The 26300-nt window shown below is 36.5% G+C and overlaps 5 protein-coding genes and 2 pseudogenes across 8 annotated transcripts in view; 4 read left to right on the top strand and 3 right to left on the bottom strand.

Moving 5' to 3' along the window:
• Positions 1-366, bottom strand: part of LOC110410767 (uncharacterized) — a 6471-nt gene extending 6105 nt beyond the window's left edge. Inside the window, exon 1 of the mRNA XM_021420629.2 lies at positions 255-366. Coding sequence (XP_021276304.1) covers positions 255-366 — 112 coding nt within the window. The remainder of the gene's footprint in view (positions 1-254) is intronic.
• Positions 367-1086: 720 nt separating this feature from the next.
• Positions 1087-3051, bottom strand: LOC110411435 (flotillin-like protein 3). Its single transcript, XM_021421576.1, has 2 exons — positions 2125-3051; positions 1087-1617 (listed from the first exon to the last, which is right to left on the bottom strand). The coding sequence occupies exons 1-2, from the start codon at positions 3049-3051 to the stop codon at positions 1087-1089; spliced, it is 1458 nt and encodes a 485-aa protein (XP_021277251.1).
• Positions 3052-4341: 1290 nt separating this feature from the next.
• On the bottom strand, positions 4342-6111 carry LOC110410766 (small ribosomal subunit protein uS17-like; annotated as a pseudogene). The gene is made up of 5 exons (XR_016350855.1): positions 5897-6111; positions 5681-5781; positions 4865-5009; positions 4688-4777; positions 4342-4602 (listed from the first exon to the last, which is right to left on the bottom strand). The product of XR_016350855.1 is annotated as a small ribosomal subunit protein uS17-like (transcript).
• A 1708-nt stretch (positions 6112-7819) lies between these two features.
• Positions 7820-12822, top strand: LOC110410938 (uncharacterized). 2 transcript variants are annotated; one of them, XM_021420889.1, is made up of 9 exons: positions 7820-8207; positions 8421-8638; positions 9500-9681; positions 9771-10055; positions 10147-10205; positions 10315-10342; positions 10459-10530; positions 10634-10958; positions 12003-12822. In XM_021420889.1, exons 1-9 carry the CDS (start codon positions 8072-8074, stop codon positions 12366-12368), a joined length of 1671 nt encoding a protein of 556 aa, XP_021276564.1. In that variant the 5' UTR covers positions 7820-8071; the 3' UTR covers positions 12369-12822. The 2 variants fall into 2 exon arrangements, with proteins under 2 accessions (XP_021276564.1, XP_021276563.1); XM_021420888.1 differs by having other exon boundaries at positions 7822-8207; positions 10306-10342.
• Positions 12823-14341: 1519 nt separating this feature from the next.
• Positions 14342-14922, top strand: LOC110411520 (gamma-glutamylcyclotransferase 2-3 pseudogene; annotated as a pseudogene).
• A 2978-nt stretch (positions 14923-17900) lies between these two features.
• LOC110410589 (calcium-binding EF hand family protein) lies at positions 17901-21296 on the top strand. Its single transcript, XM_021420358.2, has 7 exons — positions 17901-18387; positions 18468-18535; positions 18801-19024; positions 19121-19204; positions 19314-19527; positions 19997-20293; positions 20545-21296. The coding sequence occupies exons 1-7, from the start codon at positions 18177-18179 to the stop codon at positions 20758-20760; spliced, it is 1314 nt and encodes a 437-aa protein (XP_021276033.2). The 5' UTR covers positions 17901-18176; the 3' UTR covers positions 20761-21296.
• Positions 21297-21827: 531 nt separating this feature from the next.
• On the top strand, positions 21828-25882 carry LOC110411040 (uncharacterized). Of its 2 annotated transcripts, XM_089782721.1 has the most exons (7): positions 21828-22497; positions 22593-22748; positions 22873-22947; positions 23035-23181; positions 23279-23425; positions 23522-24895; positions 25169-25882. In XM_089782721.1, exons 1-7 carry the CDS (start codon positions 22137-22139, stop codon positions 25705-25707), a joined length of 2799 nt encoding a protein of 932 aa, XP_089638847.1. In that variant the 5' UTR covers positions 21828-22136; the 3' UTR covers positions 25708-25882. The 2 variants fall into 2 exon arrangements, with proteins under 2 accessions (XP_089638847.1, XP_021276715.2); XM_021421040.2 differs by having other exon boundaries at positions 21830-22497; positions 23522-25882.
• The last annotated feature ends 418 nt before the right edge of the window (positions 25883-26300 follow it).

Below are 26300 nucleotides of genomic sequence, written 5' to 3'. Positions count from 1 at the left end.
GAGATCGTGGGCCGTCTATCGCTACTACAGCTGGGTTCGGGATTGTTGATTGCAAAAAGAAGAGCGAGTGAAAGAGCAATTCAGGGCATGCGCGCCAAAGGCTGGTGTGGGACCCAAATAATTTGGGCGACTGGGGGAGGAAAAGAATTGGGTGGGGTTGGGAGTGGTTGGAAGATGGGTTGGGTTCCACCGGGGAAAAAAAAAAGTTGTGTTTGGATGAGGTGGGGTATAGTATAGCCTTATTCCCAACTTGCCAAGTACAGTAAGAAACCCTTTATCCAACGTTTGGGGAGGAGAACCTTGTCCTGCTCCTGGATGGCGACCTTTGTCTTCTTTTATTTGTTCCTTTCTTGATTTTGGGTCCATTGACAGCGAAGGCTGGGCCTACTGAAATTGCTAATAAAAGCTTCGGAACACGATGATTACAACAAACCCAATAGTGGTTCATCTATTAAGCCCACAATAGGCCACTCACATAACTATGTTATATACTTATATATCATCATAGACTATGTTTAGCAGTGATCATGGATCTTTTTTACTAATAAAATTACTATTCATTTTGTGGATTTAAGTAAAATTCTAGTAGTGATTATAAGATATCCATTATCCGAATTTGATTATCAACAATAATTTTGAATATTAAATTTACTATATTATATATCATCTAGAATTATCATCCATGGTGGAGTAAGTTTGGGTCTTGATTCTAGATTCACTAACAAAATGTAGACAGAACTAGTACTAGTATATATGCTGTCTTTTTTGGAGGAATTAGCATTTGTCTTTATCCTGGAAATGGAAAACAGCATCTATTAGCTGCAGAATATAGCAGGCAACGATGGGGGGCAAAGTGAAAGTTACTGGTTTACTTTCCATCACTTACAAAATCAGAATCCATGGGATAAAATGACATCAACATGTCAGAAATCAAACCTCTGCATTGATAAACAAAGCACCAAAAATGTTTTGAGTTACAAATCAAACAGAACAGTTCAGTTTCCAGCTAGTTTATGATAAGATTATTGAACCTCAGACACTGCTAAAACATGATAAAGGCAGAGCAGCATGATTTGAAATCATGTCTTAATCCATTGTAGGTTGTTTTGAGGCAGATAACGTGCCCATGAATGGTGGTGGTAGCATCCCAGTTTGGTCATAAACCGTCTGAAACAATGGTGGCAACATCCGGTAAACACCAGCAACCTCCTTCATGGCATTACCACCTGCAGGAGAAGCTCCAGTCCCATCTGTTGCCTCCCCGCCATTCGTCCAAATGCTAATCTTGGGATTTAATCCACGCACAGCTTCTGCGTTAATCTTGGCAATGTCTTGAAACGTTCCAGCATTGATCATCATGTAATCCCTGAGGGCTGCATAGTTTCCTCCCAGTGCATTTAAGAGTGTATTTAGGTACAGGCCTTGAGCTTTTCCAAGTGCCACAAGTCCTTCTGCCTCTTTTTGCTTTGCATACAATTCACCATCAGCAACTTTCTGTCGAGAATAAAAGGCAGCATCTGCAAGTGCCTTTTGTGCTGCAGCCTGTTTTTCCTTCTCATACAGAACAGCTTCCGCCTCTTTCTGCTTCTGGTAGAGCTCCCAATTTGCTTCTCGCACCTTTATAAAAAATGGGGAAAGATCATGGTGCACGATAAAAGTTCAAAGTTAGAGATATAACCAAGTCTATGGTCAGGGGAAGACCCTTCAATAAAAATGGCAAGAATCACCAGGGACAACTGGGAAAAAGGAAGACAATTATGTTGTTTCATGGACAGTACTGAAGTTCATCCTAAAATTGAAGCATATCTTTCTCTTGATCCAAGCCATAAATCACTTAAGTTCTACTGTAATATTGTCTAGAGTTGCGGTATTTCAAGTCCTGTACTAGTTGAGGCATGGCTCCATGTGCCTAAAAGCAAACCAAGAGGCCAACAAAAGTCTCCCAGGTGCAACGCAGCAGAGCAGTAAAACGTTAAAGGCAATCATCATATCTGAGTAATCATAGGACAGCACATGATCATAGTTGCAGTGAAATCTACAGGAAGGAAACGACAAAGATTCCAAAAGAAAACAACAGAAACCACAACAAAACCAACATAGAAAATTACAAAAATAATTATTTACCTTTATCTCATACTCAACGCTGGCTTTACTAAGACGCTCGGCCTTGAGCTTCTCGGTCTGCGTCACAGCATTCATCTTCTCCACCTCCTTCTGCAACTCAGCATCCCTCAATGCCACGGCCTTGGAAGCCTCCACCTCCGCCACTTGAGTCTCTTTAGCCCACCCTGCTTTCTTCTTTGCCAAAATCGCATTTGCCTCCGCTAACTCAGCCTCTCTTTGGTTCTCATAAACTTTCACCTCAGTCCTCACCTTTATCTCCTCCTTTGTCCCTTCACCCTGCCTCTGCGTCGATACAATCTTAGTCTCTGCATTAATTTTTGCAGCGTTTTGAACCGTTTGCCCTTCCCTTAGCTTGGCCCCCATCTCTCCCTTCATTTTTGCCTCCGCCACGTCAACTTTGGCTTGATTAGCAGCCTCCATTTGAGTCTTTTGACCCAAGTAAGAAAAGTACTCGTGCCCCGGCACATCAACAAGTTGTTTAACGTTAGCATTGTATATCAAAAGCCCAAACTGGTTAAGTTCGAACTGAACCTTCTCAAATACCTCCTGCTTAAACTCCTTGGTTCCTTTGAATATCTCTTCCATAGTCATCGAAGCAGCCAAGACCCTAGTTTCTCCTTCAATGACACCCTGTACGAGTTCATTGACATGGTTGGAGTTTTTGTCATGGGGAGACATAAGCTTGGCATATTTGAGGAGACTTTCTTCATTGTCCACGCGTGGGCCGATCGTGAAAACAGCGGGAAGAATAAAGGGGAGTTTCTCGGCGCTCATGGCTTGGACTTTGAACGTGTAATTCACGGGAGTGACATCGAAACGGGTGCAGCTCTGGCCTGGCAATATCCATGACTTTTTGGCAAGCTTTATGTCGTCGATGCCGACGCCGGTGATCGCCAAATATTGCGATGCACTTGCTACTCTGTACATGGTGGCTGTTTGCTTTATGAGTTAATTGAGAGTATAATGGAAGAGTACACTGACTTTTGATTTTGGTGCTTATCTACACTTTTTATAAACCCTAACCCCCACACTTCATGTATTTCTCAAAATAAAATCATTTTTACTATTTTAACAGTTAGTATTCTTAATTCTTTATATTATAAATTTGTAATATAAAAAAAATTAATAGAAAATATATTAAAATTTTAATTTTTATCTTGTGAAATTTTAATTAAAAATAAAAAAATAGAGATAAAATGAGTATATAAGATTGTGATTTATTTAAAAGAAAAAAAAGCAGCATACTTATATCAAAATAACTTATGAGATGAAATTCTCATTACATACCTTGATAAAATTGAAGCATTGCCCTTAAAAAAATTTATGAAAAGCTGTCATACAAACAAGATATTAAAAAGTTAAATTCATAAAAAAATTCCTCAAAAATTAGATTCATGATACACATTAATGATATTATTCACGATACTATATATTTTTTTTAATAGTAAATTTATTAACACTAAACCAATATGTCATCCAAAGTCTTTAATTAATTGTTTGCTAAAGACTTCAACACAATACACGATACACACATTAATAACCATAATCAAATATGAATTAACATTTGATACATACATTAATAACCAAAACATTTTATTTATATGTTTTCATTTGAATTACTTGTACAGTAATATATTTTCCCATACTATTAATAAACCCTAATAAATGCCTTGAAATTATATTTAACAAACTAAAATGATCACGACGTACACCTCTCATAATAGATTGATGGCATAAAGTTTGACGGGCTCCATGAGTGTTGTGTAACACTTAAACTTGAGGTGACGAAAACCAACAGATCAACAACTCCACACGGACTCCATCTTAATTTCTTTTACTTTCAAAATCATTAATTATTTTGTGATTTTATTAAATTTAGTTACGTTTGACCCGAAAAAAAATCTATGACGAACAAATATATTTTAAAAAAATTTATAACTTCATGACTTTATTAAAAGTATTGATCAAAATTGAATTCTTCTAATAAAAAAATCGATAAAAGATAGATATAATGATACAAAGATGGTAACAAATCGTGAGGATAGGGATAAGATAATATAAGTTTGAGATTTACTTAATCAACCATTTTAACTACTTCACATATTTATCCTTAAATGATCACTTACTTAATATAATAGAGCCAATGAACACTACAGGTCAGTTTTTTTAATAATTTGGATAAAAATGGTGAAAAATAATCTATAAGGATCAAAATAGTTTAGAAAGAATCATTAACAAATTCCTTTCTTTCGGCCATAACATATTATCATTGACATATTCTTGTTGTTTCAACTTCACAACTTAAATAGAAATTGATGCACCCAAAGTTACAATATACTACAAATAGAAAATTTCTCCCAACAACTAATTGAATCTAAGAATCAACTCATATCCCTGTAAAGGCTCTCTTGCCACCACCAGAAGAATCAGCTGGTTATCACTTTCAACACATTGAATCTCACTGCCTTTGACAAGGGCCTGTGGAAAAAAAGAAATTTATGCACATGAATAAGAGTCTGAGTGTTTTCATGAAACTGGATAAATTTGAGGTGCAGAATAGAACCTGCACTGGCCGATGATAACATGATCTCCCTCCTTAACTCGAAACCATGGGGATATATGTCCTGGGATGTTTGAGTGTCTCTTCTCATATCTAGATGTAATGACATGAAACGTTACATTATTATTCACCAAAAGGAACAATGATAAACCAGATTTAAAATTTGTTTGAAGGTCTTGCCTCTGATATTTCTTAACATAATGAAGATAGTTGCGTCCAACAATGATGGTTCTCATCATCTTTGCACCGTGGCAAGTACCAGCTAGGATACGTCCCCTTATAGAAACAGTGCCGGTGAACAGGCACTTTTTATCAATTTAAGTACCTAAGCATAGCATAGCAAAAGAAATCAATTATCTCCTTTCCAACACAGCTATAAGATTTTGGACAGATAGAATGCTCTGCCTAAAATTACAGAACACCAAGGATTATTACTGAAATAAGAGATCAAAATCATAGTCAATATTAATGATTAAGAACACACATGATCACGGGATTGCACCATGAAAGCAAATTATCGTGGCAGAAGAGCATCATTTCAGCTAAACTCACTTCACCCACTAACATGATTTGAATGTAGAGCATTTACATACAATGAATGAGAGAAGCAAGGCTCTCAAACCAGGGCATATGTAAAAGATCAGAGTAGATTGGATTAACCTATTTTAGTTTAGTGTTTATAACTTCAGTGTATAATTTTAGTTGACCATATATCGCATTCTATACAAAAGCCAAAGAATTATTATAATATTGACAAAAACACTTCAGTTTTACACTAAACATGGAAATGGTGGAAATCCCCAGCTGCAACAAATAATAGAAACATAGTAATACCAAGTGGAAAGCAAAAGCTAAAGCAGTACTATAACTTTTTGCAAAGTTTATTCTATCTTAATGCTACACTGTGGGAAAGCATACCTCAAAACAAGTTACCAAAATTCATACATTGACAATATTCTAAGCTAAAAACATCAAAAAAAGTAACAGAGAATAAACCTTCGATTGCCTCTCTGGGTGTCTTTAAACCCAACCCAATGCTCTTCCAGAAACGATTCCCTCCCTTCCCTGGCCTCTTCCCCTTCCCCGACTTCTTCGAGCTAAACAAAAACATTAATAAACGTCACACCAATTGCAAATTCATTTTGCTTACAATAAACAAAAAGTTAATTTGTAGTAAAAACCAACAGAGAAAATGGGAGAGCGATTACATACCAAAGGAAAACCTTGGGCTGCTTCAAGAAAGCTTTCTCTGTCTGCAACCCAGAAATTTAAAAGAAATTGCATTCATAAACGATATGTATAGAAAATAATGTATAATATCTTCAAGAGAGAAACGGTAATATTGATAACCTGCTCGGCCATTGGGTTTTTGGGTGACTCAAAAAGCCAAGCAGGCAACAAGATAAACCCTAATCCAAGCAGAGAGAAGGAGCGAAACTCGTTAGGAATGAGCATTATAAGGAAAAACCCTGTTCTCTTAATTACAAAAATGACTTTTCATGCTCTGCAAATCAAACATTAATTTTGTATTAAGAAATCGTATACAAGATACTGTGCAAGCAAACATTTTGCTCTGGGCCTTGGGCCCTTACCTTTGCACAACCAAAAACATTAGGTGTCCGATTCTTTTGGATCGACCCACCTATGGATTAATGGGTTTTGTCCAAGACTCTTATTAATTCGGAATATAATATAATTGAAATTTATCATTTTAGTTTATCAATATTTTTTGATATGTACAATTTTATTATTGTAATTTTTTTTAATTTAGTTTGAAATTAAACAAAGTTACAATAAAAAATATTTCATGAGAAAATTTCGTATTTTTTTAATTAAATTTAAAAATCATCATATATATGTTCAAAAGATAAACAATAAATTTAATTTATTATCTTAAGTAAAATGATAAATTAAGATATTATCCCTGTTGTTTTTCTTTTCAATATTAATTGGATTTACAAATATAGTGTGAGGATTGTAAAAAGTTGATTTAAAATAGTTTTAATTACTTATTTCGAAAACTACAACACAAAAGCCCTATAAATATATATGATTGTACCCAACATATATTTCAAGTAATGTGTCACACTCAGTATTATGACACGCTCATGAAAGTAATCTCAAATGAGGGATTAATTACTCACTCATCTTAGAGTGACCAAAATTATACAAATATTAATCATAATGTTAATACTTTTACTCATAAAAAAAGATATTTCTTTATGTTTATAATTAAAAGCTTAAATTTCTGAATACTATTATTTATAGAAAACAAACCACATGACATTTTTTTAAAATGAAATTTATCACAAATAAGTAAAAAAAAATCATAAACAATTTGATATATAAATCTTACAAATTAAGTTACTAGTGATTAGAGGTAATTTTTATGATTATCTAACTAAAGAAAAACTCTTGTAACTTCCCATGAATTGCCTCAAATTAATTTTGTTTTTAATTACATTTATGACAGTGGGTCAATTTAAAAGATGATTATTATATTATTGAAGAGGCGGGAACAGGAGGAGCAGTCATAAAAAGCGGAAGAGCCGGAGATTTTGCGGTGCATTTTGGATGGCTTTTTGGTTGGGGTCAAAAATAAAGCCGCGGCCTAAAGCTAGTCCCTTGGGCAGCGAGCTCTTCTAAGCTAACGCGTTTACTGGGACCGCTTCACTGATTTTTCTTCCTTCGTTGACTTTCTGGGCTATTAGCCTCAGCTTTTTCACATACACATGACATTGAATCGACATATGTTTGAAAACAATTTTTTGCATTCGTTGGCATTCAAAAGCACTGGGCGTCGAGAAATCTTCGTATTATTTAGGGTGAATATTTAATCGAATTTATTTAGAATAATCAAAATTAATTTATTTAAATTGGTTTTAACTATTAATAATATTTGCATTTTAAAAATTTTACTTAAGATTTCAATAATGTTTCATTTATAAAATCTAAATATCTAGTTTAATTGTGTGTATATATATATTAAAAATATAAATAAATAAATTTAAAAATATATTAATTAATGAAAATGCCTTTCATTTCGAAACTTTTTCCGATAAATAAAAGCAGAGTCTTTTTTTCCTTCATGGCAGATTGGCAGTTTTAAGTTTTCAACTGGGAAAGGTGTCGTTTTATAGCAGTGATCTACCATTCGGACATCAGACTTCGAAATCCACAAAGGGTATTTCTGTCTCGAAATCTTTTCCAATACAATGGAGGATTACAGTACCGAGTGGTAAATCTGTAAATGTCCGCCATTGTTATTTTTGAAGTATCCAATGCTTTTCCTTTCTTGCTCCCCTCAAGCAACAGTTAATACACTTCACTGTCTACTGTCTCGTCCCTCTCTCTCTCTCATTTACTTCTCTTTGTTTTCGAGTACTAATGATGATGATGTTAGCTTGGAGTTGGCTGCCATTTTCTCTCGTGATCACATTTCTTTTCCTTTCAACCTTCTCAACATTCTCTGATGGAGTTTCTGTCTCTCAGTCTCCTACACCCCTCGTACTACCGGCTTCAGGTATTTCTCATGTTCGCTTCTTTGTCAGGTTCCCTGTCTTTTCTTCACCTTCGTTCCTGTCTGGTTACTACCAGAATTTTACCAAGCAAAGAATACAAAGCCACGGGGTATCAGTGACATACATAAACGTTACATTTCTCAAGCAATGGGGTATAAAAGAGAAAGATGTGAGTGTTAGTTTACTTTCTTACTTATTTCGACTTTCATTTTCAGGGAAAGTAAATGGGAGTGACGCAAAGTATGCAGTGGAGTTTTCATGGGAGATTACGAGGAGGTCAGTGGTGGAAGGGCCGGTTGGCGAACCTATGCCTGTGGTGGAGGTGAGTTCATCACTTGTTTTGGCTGCTGAGAGGACTTACAGGAAAGATCCTCTTAACGAGTTCAAGAGATACACAGGAGGATGGAACATCAGGGAGCGCCATTACTGGGCTGTAAGTTTGTCAGACCCAAGAGCCAAGGATGAACTGTTTTTTATTTTTTTCTACTTTCTCTCTTTTTGGGACATGATCATGGCCATGTACTCATGTCCAGTTATTTTCCACTTGCCAGCATATGATTACAGTTCGACCCTTGGCCCTGGTCCAAATTTTCAATGTTGGCACTTGGGTAGTTTTACTTTTAGGTCCTCTAGAATTTGTGATTTAGACAAGTCGGGTATAATTGCCTGTCAGACATTCTGGTTTATGTCCGCCATCATACCCTTCTTTTTTTCTTTTCAATTTTAGAATACTGTATCTGGAGAAAAACAAGAGATTCTACAGCATAGGATTAAGAAACTAGTTCTTTCTTTCTAACCAAATAACCATCGTAGCAGTACTCCAGTTACCTACATTGATGTTTTGCACAAATGCTGAGCTGGTGTCAGGAATAGGATGCCATTACTGCAGCAATTGCCTTTTGGAGTTGCATTTTTTTTTATGTATTTTCCATTGTTAGTAAGTATTAAGCAAATCAGGATTGAGACATGGTTCCTGCTTTGGGGGAACAAGGCAGGTTCTTGATGCTGGATGATGTGAAGTTAATAATGTAAGCAAGTTGATTGATCCCTGTAAGATCCCATGCTTAGGCATACCATATTTTTCTTGTTTCCTCCATGGAAGCAGGCGATAGATGGACCCTCCCTTTCTTGTACAATATTCTTTGTGCTCGGATTTAGCTCATGATACCCTTTTTTTCTCTCCATTTTCATGTCCTAGAAGTTGGATTATATGTAATTCATTATGTTTTAGCATATCAGTATCGGTTTAAGATTTATGTCCTAACTAATCCTTTCCATTTTCTTTTAAATGCAGTCTGTGGCATTTACTGCAGTTCCGCTGTTTGCAATTGCTGCAATCTGGTTTGTTGGCTTCGGGCTCTGCTTATTGCTCATCTTTCTCTGCTATTTCTGCTGTAAAAGGCCGCCATATGGATACTCTCGCATTGCTTATGCAATCTCTCTCATCTTCCTCATATTATTCGCTGTTGCTGCAATGTAAATGCATCTTTCTCTTGTGTCAACTTCATGCTTGGTAATGCTTCACGGTGTTCCTAAATCTGAACAATTTGATTCTGTGGTTTCAGACTTGGCTGCATTGTCCTATATGTTGGTCAAGGAAGGTTTCACAATAGTACCACAAAGACATTGCAATATGTTGTAAATCAGGCAGATATGACCGTTAGGAAACTAAGGGATGTGTCAGACGCTCTTGCATCAGCTAAGCAGATTGGGGTGGATAAAGTCTTTCTACCTTCTAATGTCCAAACTGATATTGATGAGATAGGAGCAAAAATTAATTCTTCTGCAAGCACTCTAGCTGACAAAACAGTGGATAATTCAGATGACATTCGAGACCTCCTAGATTCTGTGTGAGTGAAGGATTCTTAATTTTGACGGATATGTTTTCGTGCTACCAGAAAAAGCTTTGTTCATTAAAGCTGTATGTTAATGCTCTTGCAGGAGAGTGGCTCTTATTGTAGTGGCTGCTATTATGCTTCTCTTGACATTTCTTGGATTCTGTAAGTCCCTCTGGTTTCTTTACTGAGCAGTTGTGGATTCTTTTTCAGAATTTAGAAAGTTTGCGAGTTAATTTGTTTATGCAATGTAATTTACTTTCAGTATTCTCAGTTTTTGGGATGCAGCTTCTTGTTTACATGTAAGTTAATGATGAGGGAAACATATAATTTCATTACACAGTATTTTCTCTGATTTTATTTCGATTCGAACCAGGTTTTCTCATAATGGAATGGTTTAAAATTATATCTATTGCAGCCTGGTGATACTGGGATGGATGCTTGTAACTGGAACATTTATTCTTTGTGGTACATTCCTTCTTCTCCATAAGTAAGTTTTGACATAGCTCACAAGCTTATGAACCTACAATTTCTACACCTTCCTGCTTCTAATCTGAAAACCTAACTGATCTATTGTTTGTTGTATGTGCTAGTGTGGCTGCAGATACTTGTGTAGCAATGCATGATTGGGTTCAAAATCCCACTGCTCATACAGCTTTAGATGATATACTGCCTTGTGTGGACAATGCGACAACTCAAGAAACATTGTTGAAAAGCAAGGAAGTTACTTCTCAGCTTGTCGAAGTGATTAACCAGGTCATCACCAATGTGTCGAACATCAACTTTTCACCAAACTTTCCAACCATGTACTTCAATCAATCTGGTCCTTTGGTCCCCATACTCTGCAATCCTTTCTTTCCTGACCTTACAGATCGAATCTGCACGGCTGGTGAAGTAAATGCAGATAACGCAACAGAGGTAAATTTACTGAACCTGGCAACTTTGAGTACATTATTAACATTCACAAAGTAGGTAGCCATAATTTCTATATGGTTTTTTTTCCTTCTTTTTGCATGATCTCATTTATGTTATGACAAACAAGATTACCATTAGAGCATAAATTATCTTCGTATCATAAGGTATGTTACAAGAAGAGAAATATTTTATTATAAAATTATATATATTACAAAGAAATCTAAATTATATGTAGTTACATAGGTGTATGAGATATATATATATATAACACCAACACTAATCCTAGTCATAATTTAACTCTAACTAATTAAACGTATGATAGTATAACTAGCTATTATAATCTAACTAGGTAATTAGGTGCCAACTTGAGTCTTGAATTAACTGCACAAAGGATGATGTGATGTGACGAAACATGACACAAATGATGACGTTACATTCTATCTAGCTTGGCAAATTCGTCCTCCGGTGCTGCATAGTTGCCTGGTCACGACCCACGTTTAATCAATGCAAGCATAGAAGGAATAGCTGGAAAGATTACTGCTACACTATTTAACCAATATCCAAGGTCATATTAGATCGGAAAATCAATCAATGGTAACTGGACAAGCCAAAAAATACAAAACACAATAAAAATCCTTGATAAGAAAACCAAAGAGCCGATCTAGTGATGACAATTGAATCTGAGATGATGAATAGACTGCCTAACATTGCTGATATTTGAAATACAATACTAAATGACCTTGTGATCTTTAGATTTCTCTCTCTTTCAAATATGAAGCTCTAATCTTGTATTATAAAATTATATATGTTCTAAAGAACGTGTATATATATAAAGGATTAATTGTATTCATAATTTATTTTTAACTAACTTAATAGTATTGTAGTATTAGTCTAACTAGATATTGTAGTGAAATTGGGTAATAATGTTGTATAATAATTTCAAGCAAATAATTTGAATAATTATTTTAAGAGGAAACTTGACTGAATCTTTCTGCGAATCGGTAAAAGCTAGAATTAGGCATATAAACTTGTGTTCTTTTGCTGCAGGTATGGAGGAATTATGTCTGTCAGGTTTCTGCAACCGGAATATGCACCACAACAGGACGGTTAACTCCGGCCTTTTATGCCCAGATGACGGCTGCAGTAAATGTGGGCTCTGCATTGTACAATTATGCTCCTTTCCTTGTTCAGCTACAAGACTGCACATTTGTGCGGGAAACGTTTACGGGCATTTATGTCGAACACTGCCCTGGTCTTCGGCAATATAGTAGATGGATCTATATCGGGCTGGTAATGGTCTCAACTGCAGTTATGCTTTCTTTGATCTTCTGGGTAATCTTTGGGCGAGAGAGACGCCATCGCCTCTATGGGCAACAATTAAGTGAGGGTCCTGAGGCGGACAAAGACTCTTGAAAGAAGCTTTTAGTTCGCTTTGTGTGCTGGAATGAGGACTCTTTCTGTGCGGCTTGTATTTGCAGCTTCACTCTGTTGTAAGCCTTTCTTCTATATTTTGCTTTGCTTTGGGTACAGACCAATCAACGCCATAAATCAAAGAATCCAGGACCATAAATGGGTGTTCTACATTCCGGATTTGGCGATAGAGTCAGCTACAGCTAGTGGAAAATGGCCCTCCATTCATAAAACAGGAATGAGCCTGAAAATGGCAGCTAGTGTGGATATGTAATGCTGTAACGTTAAAAGACTCGCAGAGAATCAGATTGAAAGGATTTGTTTTGGGGGGATTTCATTACATGTGGACGTTTGGTTAAAAATTCTCTGCCATGGCCAAGGTGATTCCTTTCAATGGTTTTGCTACTGCTTTCTTTCCATAACCAAATGAATGAAGAAACTTCAGTCTCTGTTTGTTGATCCCATTTCTTTATATATAAAATGGGCTTGCATATCCAAAATTTGGCCTTCACATATTTGAGTTGGGACACTTTCCAAAGCCTAACTCAGCCTATATCCGGTATTCAAAGGTTTTGTTTTGTTAGGAACACGACACCTTAAATGATAATGGATAAGATTTTGTATTATGCGACTTGCTTAAATAGAGTTTAAATATTTTATAATCATAATCGAGTTTGAGAAGAATTTGACTAGTACATTTATTTCATATCACAAGTTCATGTAATAGTTATAACATATCTATACCGGAACACCATTATAAATAATAATTTTAATGTTATATTTTAGTTTTATGTATTATTTATAATTAATATAATGTTTATTAAATTTATTAATTACTCTATTTTTTTATCAAATTGAAATATAAGTAATTAAATTATAATCAAATTCGGATGTAAACACTTAAAAATAAGTAAGTGCCCACCGCCATTTCGGCCCCAAGGAAAAAGTGCTTGGATTCCTCATGTTGTCGGACTTTGGGTTGGCTCAGGCCTCGTATGGAAAAAGAACTTCTATATGGTGTTTTTTTCCTTTTCTCTTTGAATGATCTCAATATTTGTAATGACAAAAGAATTATTATTACAATTACATGATAGATTATCTTCGCATAATAAGATATGTTACAAGAAGAGAAATATTTTATTATAAAATTATATATATTACAAAAAAATCTAAATTATATATAATTATATAGATGAATGAAAGAATTTTATTCTTAGTCTAATTCTAACTAATTAAAAATATTGTAGTTACTAGCTATTGTAATCTAATTAGGTAAATAGTTGCCAACTTGAGTCTTGAAATCAATTGAATGATGTGGTGACATGGCACAAAGCAACTGAAATAACAGTGCAGCTAAAATTATAGAAATCAAACTATTGCCCGTAATAAGGACAACCTAAACGATTTTAAGGATAAAACGGTAAAAAAACTCAAGAGCAAATGCATATGCTGACAAGAAATTTCAATTAATAGTAATAAGTCACGCCAAAAAATACAAAATACAAAATAAATCCTTGATAAAAAATCCAAAGACCCAATCTAGTGATGACAATTGAATTTGAAGCAGCAGTGATGACAATTGAATCCGAGATGAACAACAGACTGCCTGCCATTGCTGATATGCTGCTGCTGCTGCAAATTGAATCTGAGATGAACAATTGACTGCCTGACATTGCTGATGTTTGAAATACAATACTAAATGACCTGGTGATCTTTAGATTTCTCTCTCTTTGGAATATGAAGCTCTAATCTTATATTATGAAATTGTATACGTTATAGAGAATGCAAATACATGTATATATATAAGACTAATCCTATTCAAAATGTAGTTCTAATTAATAGTATTACAGTTTTATTCTAACTAGATATTATAGTCTAATTAGGTAATAATATTGTAAAATAATTACAAGTAAATAATTTGTATCTCACTTTCCCCGCTGTCGTGGGAGCTCTCGAAGGAGAGTATAATAATAATACTAATGAAAAGAAGAAAATGGCGATGTGGGTATTTGGGTACGGCTCTCTTATTTGGAAAGCCGGGTTTAACTATGATGATAGTCTTGTTGGCTTCATCAAAGATTATCGCCGTCTCTTCTACCAAGGGAGTACTGACCACATAGGGGCGCCTGAGTATCCAGGCAGGACCGTCACACTGGAGCCTGCTAATGGGGAAGTCTTTTGGGGAGCTGCGTACAAGATATCCAAGAAAGAAGATAAAGAAAATGCGTTATAGAAGTGAGGGACAAGCAGTATGACACGAAAGCTTATTTTGATTTCTTCATTGATCCTACGGCTACAACTCTAGCCATTCCTGGGGTAATGGTGCACATAGCATCTCCAGACAAGAAGCTTAATAAGAACTATTTGGGGCCTGCTTCTCTTGAAGAGATTGCCAAACAAATTATTCATGCTGAAGGCCACTCAGGCCCAAACAGAGACTACCTTAGCCAACTAGAAAAAGACTCTTCTTCAACTTGGATGTAAAGATAAACATGTAATGGATCTTGCAAATGAAGTGAGGCGCATTCTCTGAAAAGGGCAGCTAATTGCGTCGTGATGCAAAAAGGGGGAAAGGGAAAAGAAATTAAAAGAGAAGCTCAGGGCAGCAAGATGGATGTGGACATCAGCACCACTACACGGAGTGACCTGATCCTACATGTTTGCTCGGGATTGGGACGCAGAAACGTAGATTTCATATATAGTGTGGGATACAGATACAGTCATCCCAATTCTACAACAATAAATTTCTCTACACAGGCAAACAGTTTAGAGAAAAGGATGTCTCCCTATTCTTAATTTGGATATTTCCCTATTAAACCTGAATATTCTTGATGACGAAATCGAGGGTGTTTCACATTTAAAGCTATCTTAACAAAAAAAAAAAAAGTAAATAATTTGTAAAATTGTTGTGGGGGATTTCCATTACATGTGGGTTTTTTGGTTAAAAATTCTCTACCATGGCCATGGTGATTCCTTTCGATGTTTTTGCTACTACTTTCTTTCCACAACCAAATGAAGGAAGAAACTTCAGTTTCTGTTTTTTGATCCCATTTCTTTTGAGGAACGGTGCTCCTTCCCTACTTGATGGAATCGTCTTCTGTATATGTTTAGTTCTAGACCGTGTGTGGTAAGCTAGGGCGGGATGGTTTCTATTGAAAGGAGGGAGGGGAGGGAACTGTGATCGTGGGTGTAGGGATGATGGAGTGATGGTGGTTCAAGCATTGTCGCAGATCTTAAGGGTGGGGTGAAGGTGCCCTTTCAATGACTTGTTGGGTATGAAAGGGGTCTGGGGTTGCATTATCACCTGTCCTTGGTTTCTACTTACGGCAGTGTGAGTTGTTGGGCGGAATTCGGAGGTTGCCTGAGATGTGGGTGATCACTGGAATGGGAGAGGGGTGGGAAGGGATTGATAGCATTTTGAAGGGGACCATCTTTTATCTTTATTTATGTACGAATCTACTTTTAATCATATTTTTAGTATCTAAAATACTTATAGATAATACATACACATATATTTATATTTATTTACATATAAATAAATAAATAGCTAAGTGGAGTAGTAACTTGTTGTGATACTCTCCATTCAACAAGCATTTCTTTGTTATGATCGTCTGGTTTGGTTTCTATTGTCCGAGACACTTCTTGTTGGTACAATGTCTGCGAGTTTTTCTTCTTCGTAAAAGGATGTAAGGCTGGGTTGTGCTATCCAGTTCTGGCTGAAAAAGCAAAGTATGGCGGTTGTGTGTTTGTTTCCTCCAGGAAGAAGATCCTACGTTTCTAGCTGGGGATATGGTTGAAGAGATGTTTCTGCCGTGATTATCGGGAGCTGCTGGTCTGGAAAGGGCAAGTCTTCTAAACTCAAAAAATCCTCTGCAACTTCCCTGCTGCCGAATCCTCTTGGTTGCTTGACGACAGGCCTTCTACGCGTCTCTTGTAACCCTGAACGGGGCGTGGAGCTGGTAGGCTTGACGACTTCCACGTCCATATAAACTCATGAACCCCAGTAATTCCTGCAAGCTGTCAAGTTAGACGTTTCGGCTGAAAAAAAATGAACCTAAGCTCTTGTCACCAAGTGAGATTGACCCAGCACGTTAAAACGCAACTAAACTCTTGTTGAGGCCCATAAATGAAACGAGCTTATATACCCAAACTTTGAACTTCACATATTTGAGTCAGAACATTTTTCAAAACCGAACCTGGGTTTTAAAAGATTTTGTTTTGTTGGGAACTTCGAATCCACCCGCGTACTTCAATTAATCTGGTCCTTTGGTCCCCATACTCTGTTCTGCAATCCTTTTTCTATTGACCTCCAGATCGAGTTTGCACTGTTGAAGTGGATGCAGATAACACAACAGAGGTAAATTTACTGCCCTACCAGCTTGAGTGCATTATTAACATTCACAAAGCAGGCTGCCATAATTTCTGTATGCTATATTTTCCTTCTTTTGGCATGATCTCAATTTATGCTGGGACAAAAAAGACTGCCATTACAACGTAGTAGATTATCTTCATATCATGGGGCATAGTATAAATAGAAAAATCTTGTACTATGAAATTGTATATGTTACAAAAAAAATTTAAATTGTATACAATTACATAATTAAATAAATATATATAACACTAATTCTATTCATAATCTAACTCTAATTAATTAAAAATACTATAATATAATTCTAATTAGTAAATTTTGAAATCAACTATACGACATAAATAGTGCCATGATGAAAAATAATATAAAAAATGATAAGGGAAAGTGCAACATTGAAACTACTACGTACGATAGCACATCCGCGATGCCAAGAAGTTTCAGGACTTACTCCTATGTGAGCAACTAAACCATAACAGTGTAGAAGACGGCTAAAATTATAGAAATCAAATATTGTCTCCAATAATACAATATGAACTATTTGAAGATAAGAACATCTGCAAACAAGAAATTTGGATGTTCAGGGTTATAATAAACTGGAAATCAATCAATGAAACAGGAACACCAAGATATACAAAATACAAAAAAAAAAAATTCATGAAAAGTAAACCAAATAGTCAATCAAGTGATGACAATTGAATTTGAAACAGTAACAACGACAATTAAATATAAAGCAGCTTAGATAATGTCCTGATGAATTAATAATGTAATTCTAATTAATTAATAGTATTGTAGTATTAATTTAATTAGATATTATAGTCTAATTAGGTAATAATATTATATAATAGTTTTAAGTAAATAATTTGTGTAATTATTTTTATCAAAAGCTAGAATTAGGGCGGTTAACTGCGGCCTTTGATGACCAGATGATAGCAGCGGTAAATGTAGGCTCTGCATTATAAAGTTATGCTCCTTTCCTTGTTCTGGTGCAAATCCCCCACTGCCATTTCTGGCCAAGGCCCAAGAGTTTATCGGGCTTGGGCTAGCGCTTAAAAACGAAAAAGAGCTTCGATTCCTCTAGTTGTCGGATTTTTGGTTGGCCCAGGCCTTCTTTGTTCCAACTAAAAGTAACTACCAGCATTTTCATTGTCCAATAAAATTCCAAAATCCTCGATCCATCCATCTCAGCCATTTTTCCACTTCGTACTTGACTCCGGGATCTCTCTCCCATCTCTTCTCCGCCTTCGGAAACGCTGGAAAAATTCTCACCACCCAACAACCATGTATTCCTTGACCTCTCTCAGACGATCCTCGGCGTCGGCGCACCGTCTCTCCCTGATCCAACAACGACTCCGGACCCGCCAATTCTCGTCGCTGCCTCTGATCAACGCTTCAAAAATCGACTCCGATGATCGAAAAGATTCCGTTTCCAGCTCTTTCGTGAAATGGATCTCGGGGATCGCGGTTGGTTCGACCTTAGGATTAGTCTACTGGTACTCAACTCGGGTTCGGATCGGAGTTCTGCGTTCTTGAAGAAACCCTTTTTGTCTTTCGCTGAGTGGTCGACGGCCACTGCTGAATCCACCGTTGATGGTTCGAGAAACGCGTTTCGCAAACTGGCCCTCCCTGACTACAGCTCGAAGTTCATCTTCGGAGGTTGTTACTGTTGTTCTAATTTCTTTTTTAATTGTTAAACATAGTTTTTGATATTTGTATTTACATTTTACCCGTTGCAGAAGTGCATAGGAGAAAAGTTTTCTTTAACTATGAGAAGCGGTTAAGGTTGCGGAGTCCACCGGAAAAGGTAAATTACTGAATATTTGTTGAAAAAAACTGTAACCTTTCTCATAATTCTAACTGCTAAGAATTTGACTTTATTTAATTGGTGAAAATCTTGGGTTATTTCCTTCAGATTATTTATAATGTTTGTTCTTGCAATCCTTTTTGTTTTAGATTCATAATTTACTCCCCGCAACTTTTTGCATTGAGTTAGTAGTATTTTATTTGGTATTGATAAGGTATCGTATGCATGTTTCGTTATTTACCTCATAGCATCTCTACGCTTGCAGGTTTTTGTGTATTTTGCCTCTTTTCGAACTCCAGAAGGAGAATTACTCATGAGACCGGCTGATCTGATGCGAGCAGTTGTTCCTGTTTTTCCTCCATCAGAATCCAACCTCGTTAGAGATGGTTATTTGTCAGGGGAAAGGAGTCCTGGTGAACTACGTTGTGATCCTTCAGAATTTTTCATGCTTTTTGATATGAACACTGATGGACTTATATCTTTCAAAGAGTAAGTGAACAATATCTGGCAATTTAAATAGACACTTTCATCTACTTTTTCTTCTTTATTTGGATGGTACAGGTCTGAATAATTTCTTTGGAACAGGTATATCTTTTTTGTTACATTACTCAGCATCCCTCAGTCAAGCTTCTCTATCTCATTCAAAATGTTTGATGTCGACGACAATGGGTTAGTATTTCTATATCTAGTTGAGAATATTCTTGAGCTAGCTGTCTTTGCTCCCTTAACCTTTTTATCTTAACATTTTAGTAATTTGACTGTAAATATCTGTACATAGGGAGATTGATAAGGAAGAATTTAAGAAAGTGATGGCTTTGATGCGAGCTAATAATAGACAAGGGGCAGTCCATAGCGATGGTCTTCGCATCGGGTTAAAAGTTACCGGGTCTGTGGAGAACGGAGGTCTGGTGGAGCACTTTTTTGGGAAAGATGGAAAGGCTCGCCTACAACATGATAAATTTGTTGAATTTTTGGAAAAATTGCAGGATGAGGTGAGCCCCCTTCTCCCAAGTCTGACAAAATTGAAATCATTTTCTTGTAATGTTTGTGTATTGCATGTCTTTAGTTCTTATACTGTGTCTGATGTTGGTGTAATTCCCCAAAAATATGTGTATGGTTATCATGGATGCTTCATGGTTAGCTTGGCATGAGAAACTTGGAGCCTTTTCTTCTAGCATGAGTAATAGGTGTTAACAGTTAAGAGTGAGCCAAAAATTCCTTGCAAAAAGTAAGAGCATTTTCTATACATCTTTTTTTTTTTTAATGGTTGAAGGAGTTGAATTTTTTTTTTTATCAAATTGATCCTTTAATGCGTAGAATGCTTGTAATGCATGGCAAATTGCACTGAATGTCTGTTCTTATCTTCGGCGTTTCACCTTTTTACCCTTTTTCTCTTTCTCCCACACATAAAGAAATTTTGATGATTGTCATATTCAAAGTGATGTTTATTGTATTCTGTAGATGCTGAGATTGGAGTTTGAACATTATGACTACAAAGGCCGAGGAACCATATCAGCCAAGGATTTTGCATTATCCATGGTTGCTTCTGCTGATATGGGTCATTTAGGCAGGCTGCTTGAGCGGGTTGACGAATTAAATGATGAGCCACAGCTTAGGGAGATTCGAATTAATTTGGATGAATTCAAACATTTTGCTGAGCTACGTAGAAAATTGCAGCCATTTTCTTTGGCTCTTTTTAGTTATGGGAAAATAAATGGCCTATTGACAAAGGATGACTTCAAACGAGCAGCATCTCGTGTAAGTCTTTTGTTGTTTATGATTTGGTTTTTCTTCTTTGACCAGTTATAACTTTGCATTTTAGAATTCATATAATACATCTTTTCATTTTCTTACCCTGTTCCATCATTTTTTGGGTATTTTTTCTTTTATTCTTGATTAGAAACCTTTCCATTTAGTTTTTTATTTTGATAACCTGCCTTGCATAGTAATTGCCAAATAACAGAATTTTCAAAGTAAACATCATGATGACGCAATCTATGCATATACAGGTCTGTGGCATAAATCTTACGGACAATGTTGTAGAGATCATTTTCCATGTGTTTGACTCCAATCGTGATGGGCATTTAAGCTCAGATGAGTTTGTTAGAGTTTTACTTAAAAGAGAAAGGGATATTGCTCAACCTGTAGAGTCAGGAATCTTGGGACTTTTATCTTGCTGCTGGAACTGTTCAAATAATAGCTCCATTGGGCGGGTGATCTCATAATCTGTCTCCACATATAGGATTTCCAACAACGGAGAAGCTTCTGATATCTTTCCGAAAGGTTGAACCTGTTATCAGCCGACTTGCATTGCAACTATGGAATGTGCTTGTGATTTGAAGCCAGGAAAATAGCTGTCTGTTAACTTATCAAGGCATTATCAGTTACATAACCTTGTAGCTAAAACTGATCTACTAACTGCCTCAGTTTGTTTCTTAACTGATCTGGGTACATCTGCATTGTGATTTAGTCATCGGTATCCCTTGTGATCAGAAGCTGTTGCAAAATCGTGATAAGAAATTTGTACAAGTTGAGGTGGATGGCTAACAAATGATGTATATTCCCTGACATGGACTTTTCTCGTGGGTTGATATGATATCGAATCCTTGTATGCCCTTTCATGCAGTTTATAACCCCTTTTTTTTGCCGCTTCCCCTTAACACGTTACTGCAGACCACAAATCTGTATAGTCGTTTCTTATACTATGTAAATATTGTTTTAGTGAATAAATATTCATCTTTGAAAGAGTGTGCTTGCACAATTGTTCATCTTTTTCCATTTTTTTCTGGGTTAATGATTCTACTTGTCCACAAGGAAATTGCTAATTGTAGATACCAGTTGTCAGATCTAAACATGGATAGGAAATTTCCTGGACTCTGGGCGTACCGGTCCAAGCCTTTGAATATAGCTTTGATAGATTGTAACCCATTCTTGTTCAAGCATATAGAGACAATGTTGAGTAGTCAGTTCTTGGCAAAGACTCGAATGTATGGTTTATCCGCGTGTTTGACTTCTTTGCTTTTGTTGTTTTGCGGATTTTGAAGTTAACTTAGAAGCTCGACCGTACGAAGTTACTTACAGTAAAAACACCCCTCTGTCTTTTTAATAAACAAAGAAGAAAATGTCAATGTGTCTTCTTCCTTCTTCCTAAGAACCGAAGAAGTAAGTAGGAATGCTTTGACTTGCTTCTCTTTGTATGGAATTAATTATCGAGGTCGTGTTTTCTAGATGTAAAACCTCTCCTCCTACTGTCGGCCTACCCTTAAAATTCACTGCAAGCTTGGCGTCATTTTCCAATTAATGCTTCAACGACGCCTTGTCTAAGCTTATACCAAGTCTCTGCTAGAGATTGATTGAAGATTATCCAATCGGCCGCCTTTACCGTGAGTTGATAATTATCAAGAAATTAAGGAAACAAATGGTCTGAATATTCTCTTTAGCTGTTGGCCATTTCCCGTCTATATAATTAATACAAGCGTGGACTAATGGAGAATTTGAAAGCAGCACCTGAAGCCTTTGAGACACTTTATAAACTAATCCAACTGTCAGAAAAAGAATATTTTCTTTTTCAGCTGCAGCAACCGACAGATATTTTCAAACCATGAAGTGGGTTTTCCGGTTCTGGCTTTGTTTGGTCTTGGTGCAGTTTAATGATTACAAATATTGCTTTGGTTGCCATGAGGAAGAGAGGGTTGCTCTTTTGGAACTCAAAACATCTTTCTATCCGGACGAAGGCTATGCTCCTCCTTCTTGGGAGGAGGATGATGATGGTGACTGTTGTGGTTGGGAAAATGTGGTGTGTGACAAGGCGACGCAACGAGTGAGTAAGCTTTTTCTCAACAGCTCATGGGAGGAAGTATTTGAAGATGTGTATCTCAACGCCTCCCTGTTTCTTCCATTTAAAGAACTGGCTTTCCTCAACTTGTCTTCAAACATGTTTTCTGGTTTGGTTGATAATGATGGTACAAGAAACTTTCTTTTTCAAGTTTATCATTTCAGTATTCTGATATTCTGCTGTGAGATTGGAATGAGGTTTAAATATTCAATTGTTCAACAGGCTTTGAAAGATTGTCTAAACTGAACAAGCTGAGATTCCTTGACTTGAGCGGGAGCTACTTTAATGACAGCATTCTTACACAGGTTGGAGCAATCTCTTCACTTGCTACTCTATCTCTGGCTTCCAGTGTAATGACCGGAGCGACTCATTTCCAAGGTATTTTTCATTCTTCTCTTGATATACTCTTGTCTCCAGGAACCCTTTTCACTTCTTTTGAAAATTACTCAGGAGAAGTAGACTCTTGTCATGTAACTTTGCTGATGATTATTGTTCTTTGAAGAAATGGCTGCTCTGCGTAACTTGGAGGAGTTGGACTTGAGTAATAATCTGTTAGAAAGCTTCATGGAGATTCAAGGTACACCAACCCAATGTTTATGAAGTTATTCTTCCTTGCACTTGATGTTTTCCTAGTCAAACTGTGGTTTAGCTGATTTCTGTTCAGGTCTTAGAAATATGAGCAAACTGAAAGTCCTAAATCTAAACTCGTGTAAGCTCAACATGAATACTTTACAATCTCTCGGGAATCTCCATTCGCTGAAGAGGCTTTATCTCAATGAAAACACCTTGGAAGGATCCATTACTGTTCAAGGTATGTGCAACTATGTGGAGTTCATTATTAGTTCTTCATCCCCTTCCAACCATCAATGTTTCCTCGTATCTTGATTGTTTCCTTCCCTTTTTTCTAGAGCTGAACAGTTTGACAAACTTGGAGGTCTTGGATGTCTCTTCCAGTCGTCTTAACAGCAGCTTTCTTCAGGTTTTGGAGCAAATGAAATCTCTCAAAGGCTTATCCTTGCGAGATAATAGTCTCAATGGCACCCTGCATTCACTAGGTAATCCTAGTTGTACTTCAAAACGACTTGCTTTCGTTGGATTAAGTTTAACAGGTATTTACTATTATTGATTTTGTTTTCTGACAATTTTGACAGGCTTGTGCAAACTTAAGAATCTTGAAGAGTTGGATATCAGTTATAACAGTTTCACAGGCACAATGCCTCCTTGCATCGAAACCTTGACATCCCTTCGAGTTTTGGATATCTCTAGGAACAGGTTTTCAGGGAACATTAGCTCATCTTTCATCTCTAGCCTCATTTCCCTTGAGTTTCTTTCCCTTTCTTACAACGAATTCCAAAGTTTGGCCTCATTTTCCTCATTTGCTAACCATTCAAAGCTTGAGGTCTTTGAACTTATCTGCCATAACAATGGATCAGTGGTTGAAATCGATGATCATATGTGGGTTCCACACTTCCAGCTGAAGATCCTCCGTCTTGCAAGCTGTTCAGTTGATAAAGGATCCTTGTTGAAATTTCTTTCTTACCAATATGATCTTAGAGTGATTGATCTCTCCAATAACAACTTGGACGCAGATTTTCCTACTTGGTTGATGGAGAATAATACAAGGATAGAAGAACTACATTTGAACAATAATTCTTTCAAAGGCCAATTTCCTCTTCCATCTCGTCCTATCGCATTCATCTCAGTGGTTGATATCTCCAATAATCAGCTTCAAGGATATATCCCATCAAACATTGGTGTCTATCTCCCAAACCTGAAATTTCTGAATCTGTCAAAGAATTCCTTCAAAGGCAGCATACCTTCTTCGTTTGGTGATATGAAAAGTCTGCTTGTTTTGGACCTGTCAGTTAATGAATTCTCAGGAGACATACCTGATAGCTTGGTCTTAGGTTGCTTCTCGTTACATGCTCTCCTATTGTCAAACAACCATCTTACAGGCCAAATGTTTCCAAAGTTTTCTAATCTGACCAGCTTAGAAATTCTGCGTTTAAATGGGAATCTCTTTCGTGGAAATATCCCAGATAGTTTGCTTAACAGCTCAGTTCTGAAGACACTAGATGTTAGTCACAACTCCTTATCAGGTAAGCTGCCAACTTGGTTGGGAAATTTGACTGATTTGCAAACACTTTTGATGGCCGGGAATCACCTTGACGGACCAATTCCTGTTGAGTTCTGTTCACTTCAGGGCATTGAAATTCTAGATCTTTCACAAAACTATCTCTCAGGTTCCATCCAATCTTGCTTTAGCCCAATATCCCTTCTTCGAGTACACTTGTATGACAATAAACTCACAGGATCAATATCAAAATCCTTCTCTGGAAGCTCATCTTTAGTGATTCTAGACATCAGAAACAACTCCCTGAGTGGAAGTATTCCCAGTTGGATTTCCAATCTCAGTTTGAGCATTCTTCTCCTGAAAGAAAACCAGTTGGAAGGAAGAATCCCTGCCGAGTTGTGTCAGTGTTCCATGATGACCATTCTAGATCTTTCTCACAATAATCTCTCAGGTCATATTCCTTCTTGCTTGAACAACATACCGTTCAAAATAGGGTTTCGTTCTGGAAAATTTCGCATATCTATTTCCGTGGATATTGATCAAGAGTTGCCAGCCTATTCATATCAAACCAGCTATGTAAAGTTATCTCAAAGACCTTATGCTAACCCTGTAGGTTATGAAATAGCCTATGCTGAGTTCACAACCAAGAATAGGTCTGACTTCTACAGGAACAACTTTTTATACAACATGACTGGAATTGATCTTTCTTGGAACAAACTGACAGGCAGAATACCACCCGAAATGGGGCATCTGGAGCTGATTCGTGCACTGGATCTTTCACATAATGAATTCAGTGGTTCAATCCCAACAAACTTTTCAGGCCTGAAGAGCATAGAAAGCTTGGACCTATCTCACAACAATTTGACTGGACCAATTCCTGAGCAGCTGACAGAGCTGAACGCGCTGGCATATTTCTCTGTAGCTTACAACAATTTATCCGGAAAAATACCTGACAAACGGCACTTTGATACTTTCCTGGAAAACAGCTACGAGGGAAATCCTTTTCTTTGTGGGCCAGTGTTGAAGAAAGACTGTAACCCAACCCCGAAACAATCACCGGGCGGTCTTGATGATGATCATGGAGGAAACAGTTTCATGGAGATGGTGGCTTTCTGGTTAAGTTTCCTTGTGTCTTACGTAACAGTGGTGGTGACACTCATTGCTGCTCTCTACATCAACATGGACTGGAGAAAGAAGTGGTTTCAGCTGATTGATGCCTGCATCACTACTTGTTCCTGTAAGTCCACCAATCGGAATGGTTAGAAATTTCCATCCTTGTTATGGAAAGAAAATGCCCACCACTGCACAAGCTAAACCCAGAGCTAAAACTGTGTAAAATCCTAGCCATATATTAATGATATTACCATCCATTTCCAATCCCAAAAGAACAGCAAAATCCAGTTCATTTGATGATTGAGGTATAATCTGATACTAAACTCATTTACCCTTTTTCTTCTTTTCAGAGAAGCAAATAGATTTGTCATTCGCACTATCTTAAATCTGAAATCATCACCAGCCATTAGATGCATTGGAAAGTTCCCATTAATTCATTCTTTAACTTATCAAACAGTAATGGGAAAGTAAAAATGCTTCAGGGTGACCATAATTAGCCAATTTATCTCCCCCTTTTCTGGCTAAAAGAAGCAAATTATATACCAACTACAGAATATAATTTAAGTGACAAATTAGTTCTGCAAATATTTCTTTCGTCTTTAAATGTTTTTTTCAATTTAATGAAATTTAAAATAAAATTTTTGATTTTCATATATTTATAATAAAATTTAATTTTTTATAATATAAATATTTAATATTTTAATGTAAAAAATTAAAAAATTATAATATTAAAAATAAAAATA

Source organism: Theobroma umbraticum, unplaced genomic scaffold (genome assembly GCF_002168275.2).
Source record: "Theobroma umbraticum cultivar Fairchild unplaced genomic scaffold, ASM216827v3 scaffold_56.0, whole genome shotgun sequence".
Lineage (NCBI taxonomy): Eukaryota > Viridiplantae > Streptophyta > Magnoliopsida > Malvales > Malvaceae > Theobroma > Theobroma umbraticum.
This window is presented reverse-complemented; position numbering and strand designations above follow the sequence as displayed.

Excerpts from the sequence above, each read along its gene's own strand:
- LOC110411435 (XM_021421576.1), bottom strand. The coding sequence starts at position 3,051 with ATGTACAGAGTAGCAAGTGCATCGCAATATTTGGCGATCACCGGCGTC. Across the intron at positions 1,618-2,124 it reads GCGTTGAGTATGAGATAAAG|GTGCGAGAAGCAAATTGGGA; the intron begins GTAAATAATTAT and ends TTTTTTATAAAG.
- LOC110410938 (XM_021420888.1), top strand. The coding sequence starts at position 8,072 with ATGATGATGATGTTAGCTTGGAGTTGGCTGCCATTTTCTCTCGTGATC. Across the intron at positions 9,682-9,770 it reads TTATTCGCTGTTGCTGCAAT|ACTTGGCTGCATTGTCCTAT; the intron begins GTAAATGCATCT and ends CTGTGGTTTCAG. Across the intron at positions 10,206-10,305 it reads CTTGACATTTCTTGGATTCT|TATTCTCAGTTTTTGGGATG; the intron begins GTAAGTCCCTCT and ends ATTTACTTTCAG.
- LOC110410589 (XM_021420358.2), top strand. The coding sequence starts at position 18,177 with ATGGATCTCGGGGATCGCGGTTGGTTCGACCTTAGGATTAGTCTACTG. Across the intron at positions 19,205-19,313 it reads TTTGATGTCGACGACAATGG|GGAGATTGATAAGGAAGAAT; the intron begins GTTAGTATTTCT and ends ATCTGTACATAG. Across the intron at positions 19,528-19,996 it reads TGGAAAAATTGCAGGATGAG|ATGCTGAGATTGGAGTTTGA; the intron begins GTGAGCCCCCTT and ends TGTATTCTGTAG.
- LOC110411040 (XM_021421040.2), top strand. The coding sequence starts at position 22,137 with ATGAAGTGGGTTTTCCGGTTCTGGCTTTGTTTGGTCTTGGTGCAGTTT. Across the intron at positions 22,749-22,872 it reads CGGAGCGACTCATTTCCAAG|AAATGGCTGCTCTGCGTAAC; the intron begins GTATTTTTCATT and ends TGTTCTTTGAAG. Across the intron at positions 22,948-23,034 it reads AAGCTTCATGGAGATTCAAG|GTCTTAGAAATATGAGCAAA; the intron begins GTACACCAACCC and ends ATTTCTGTTCAG.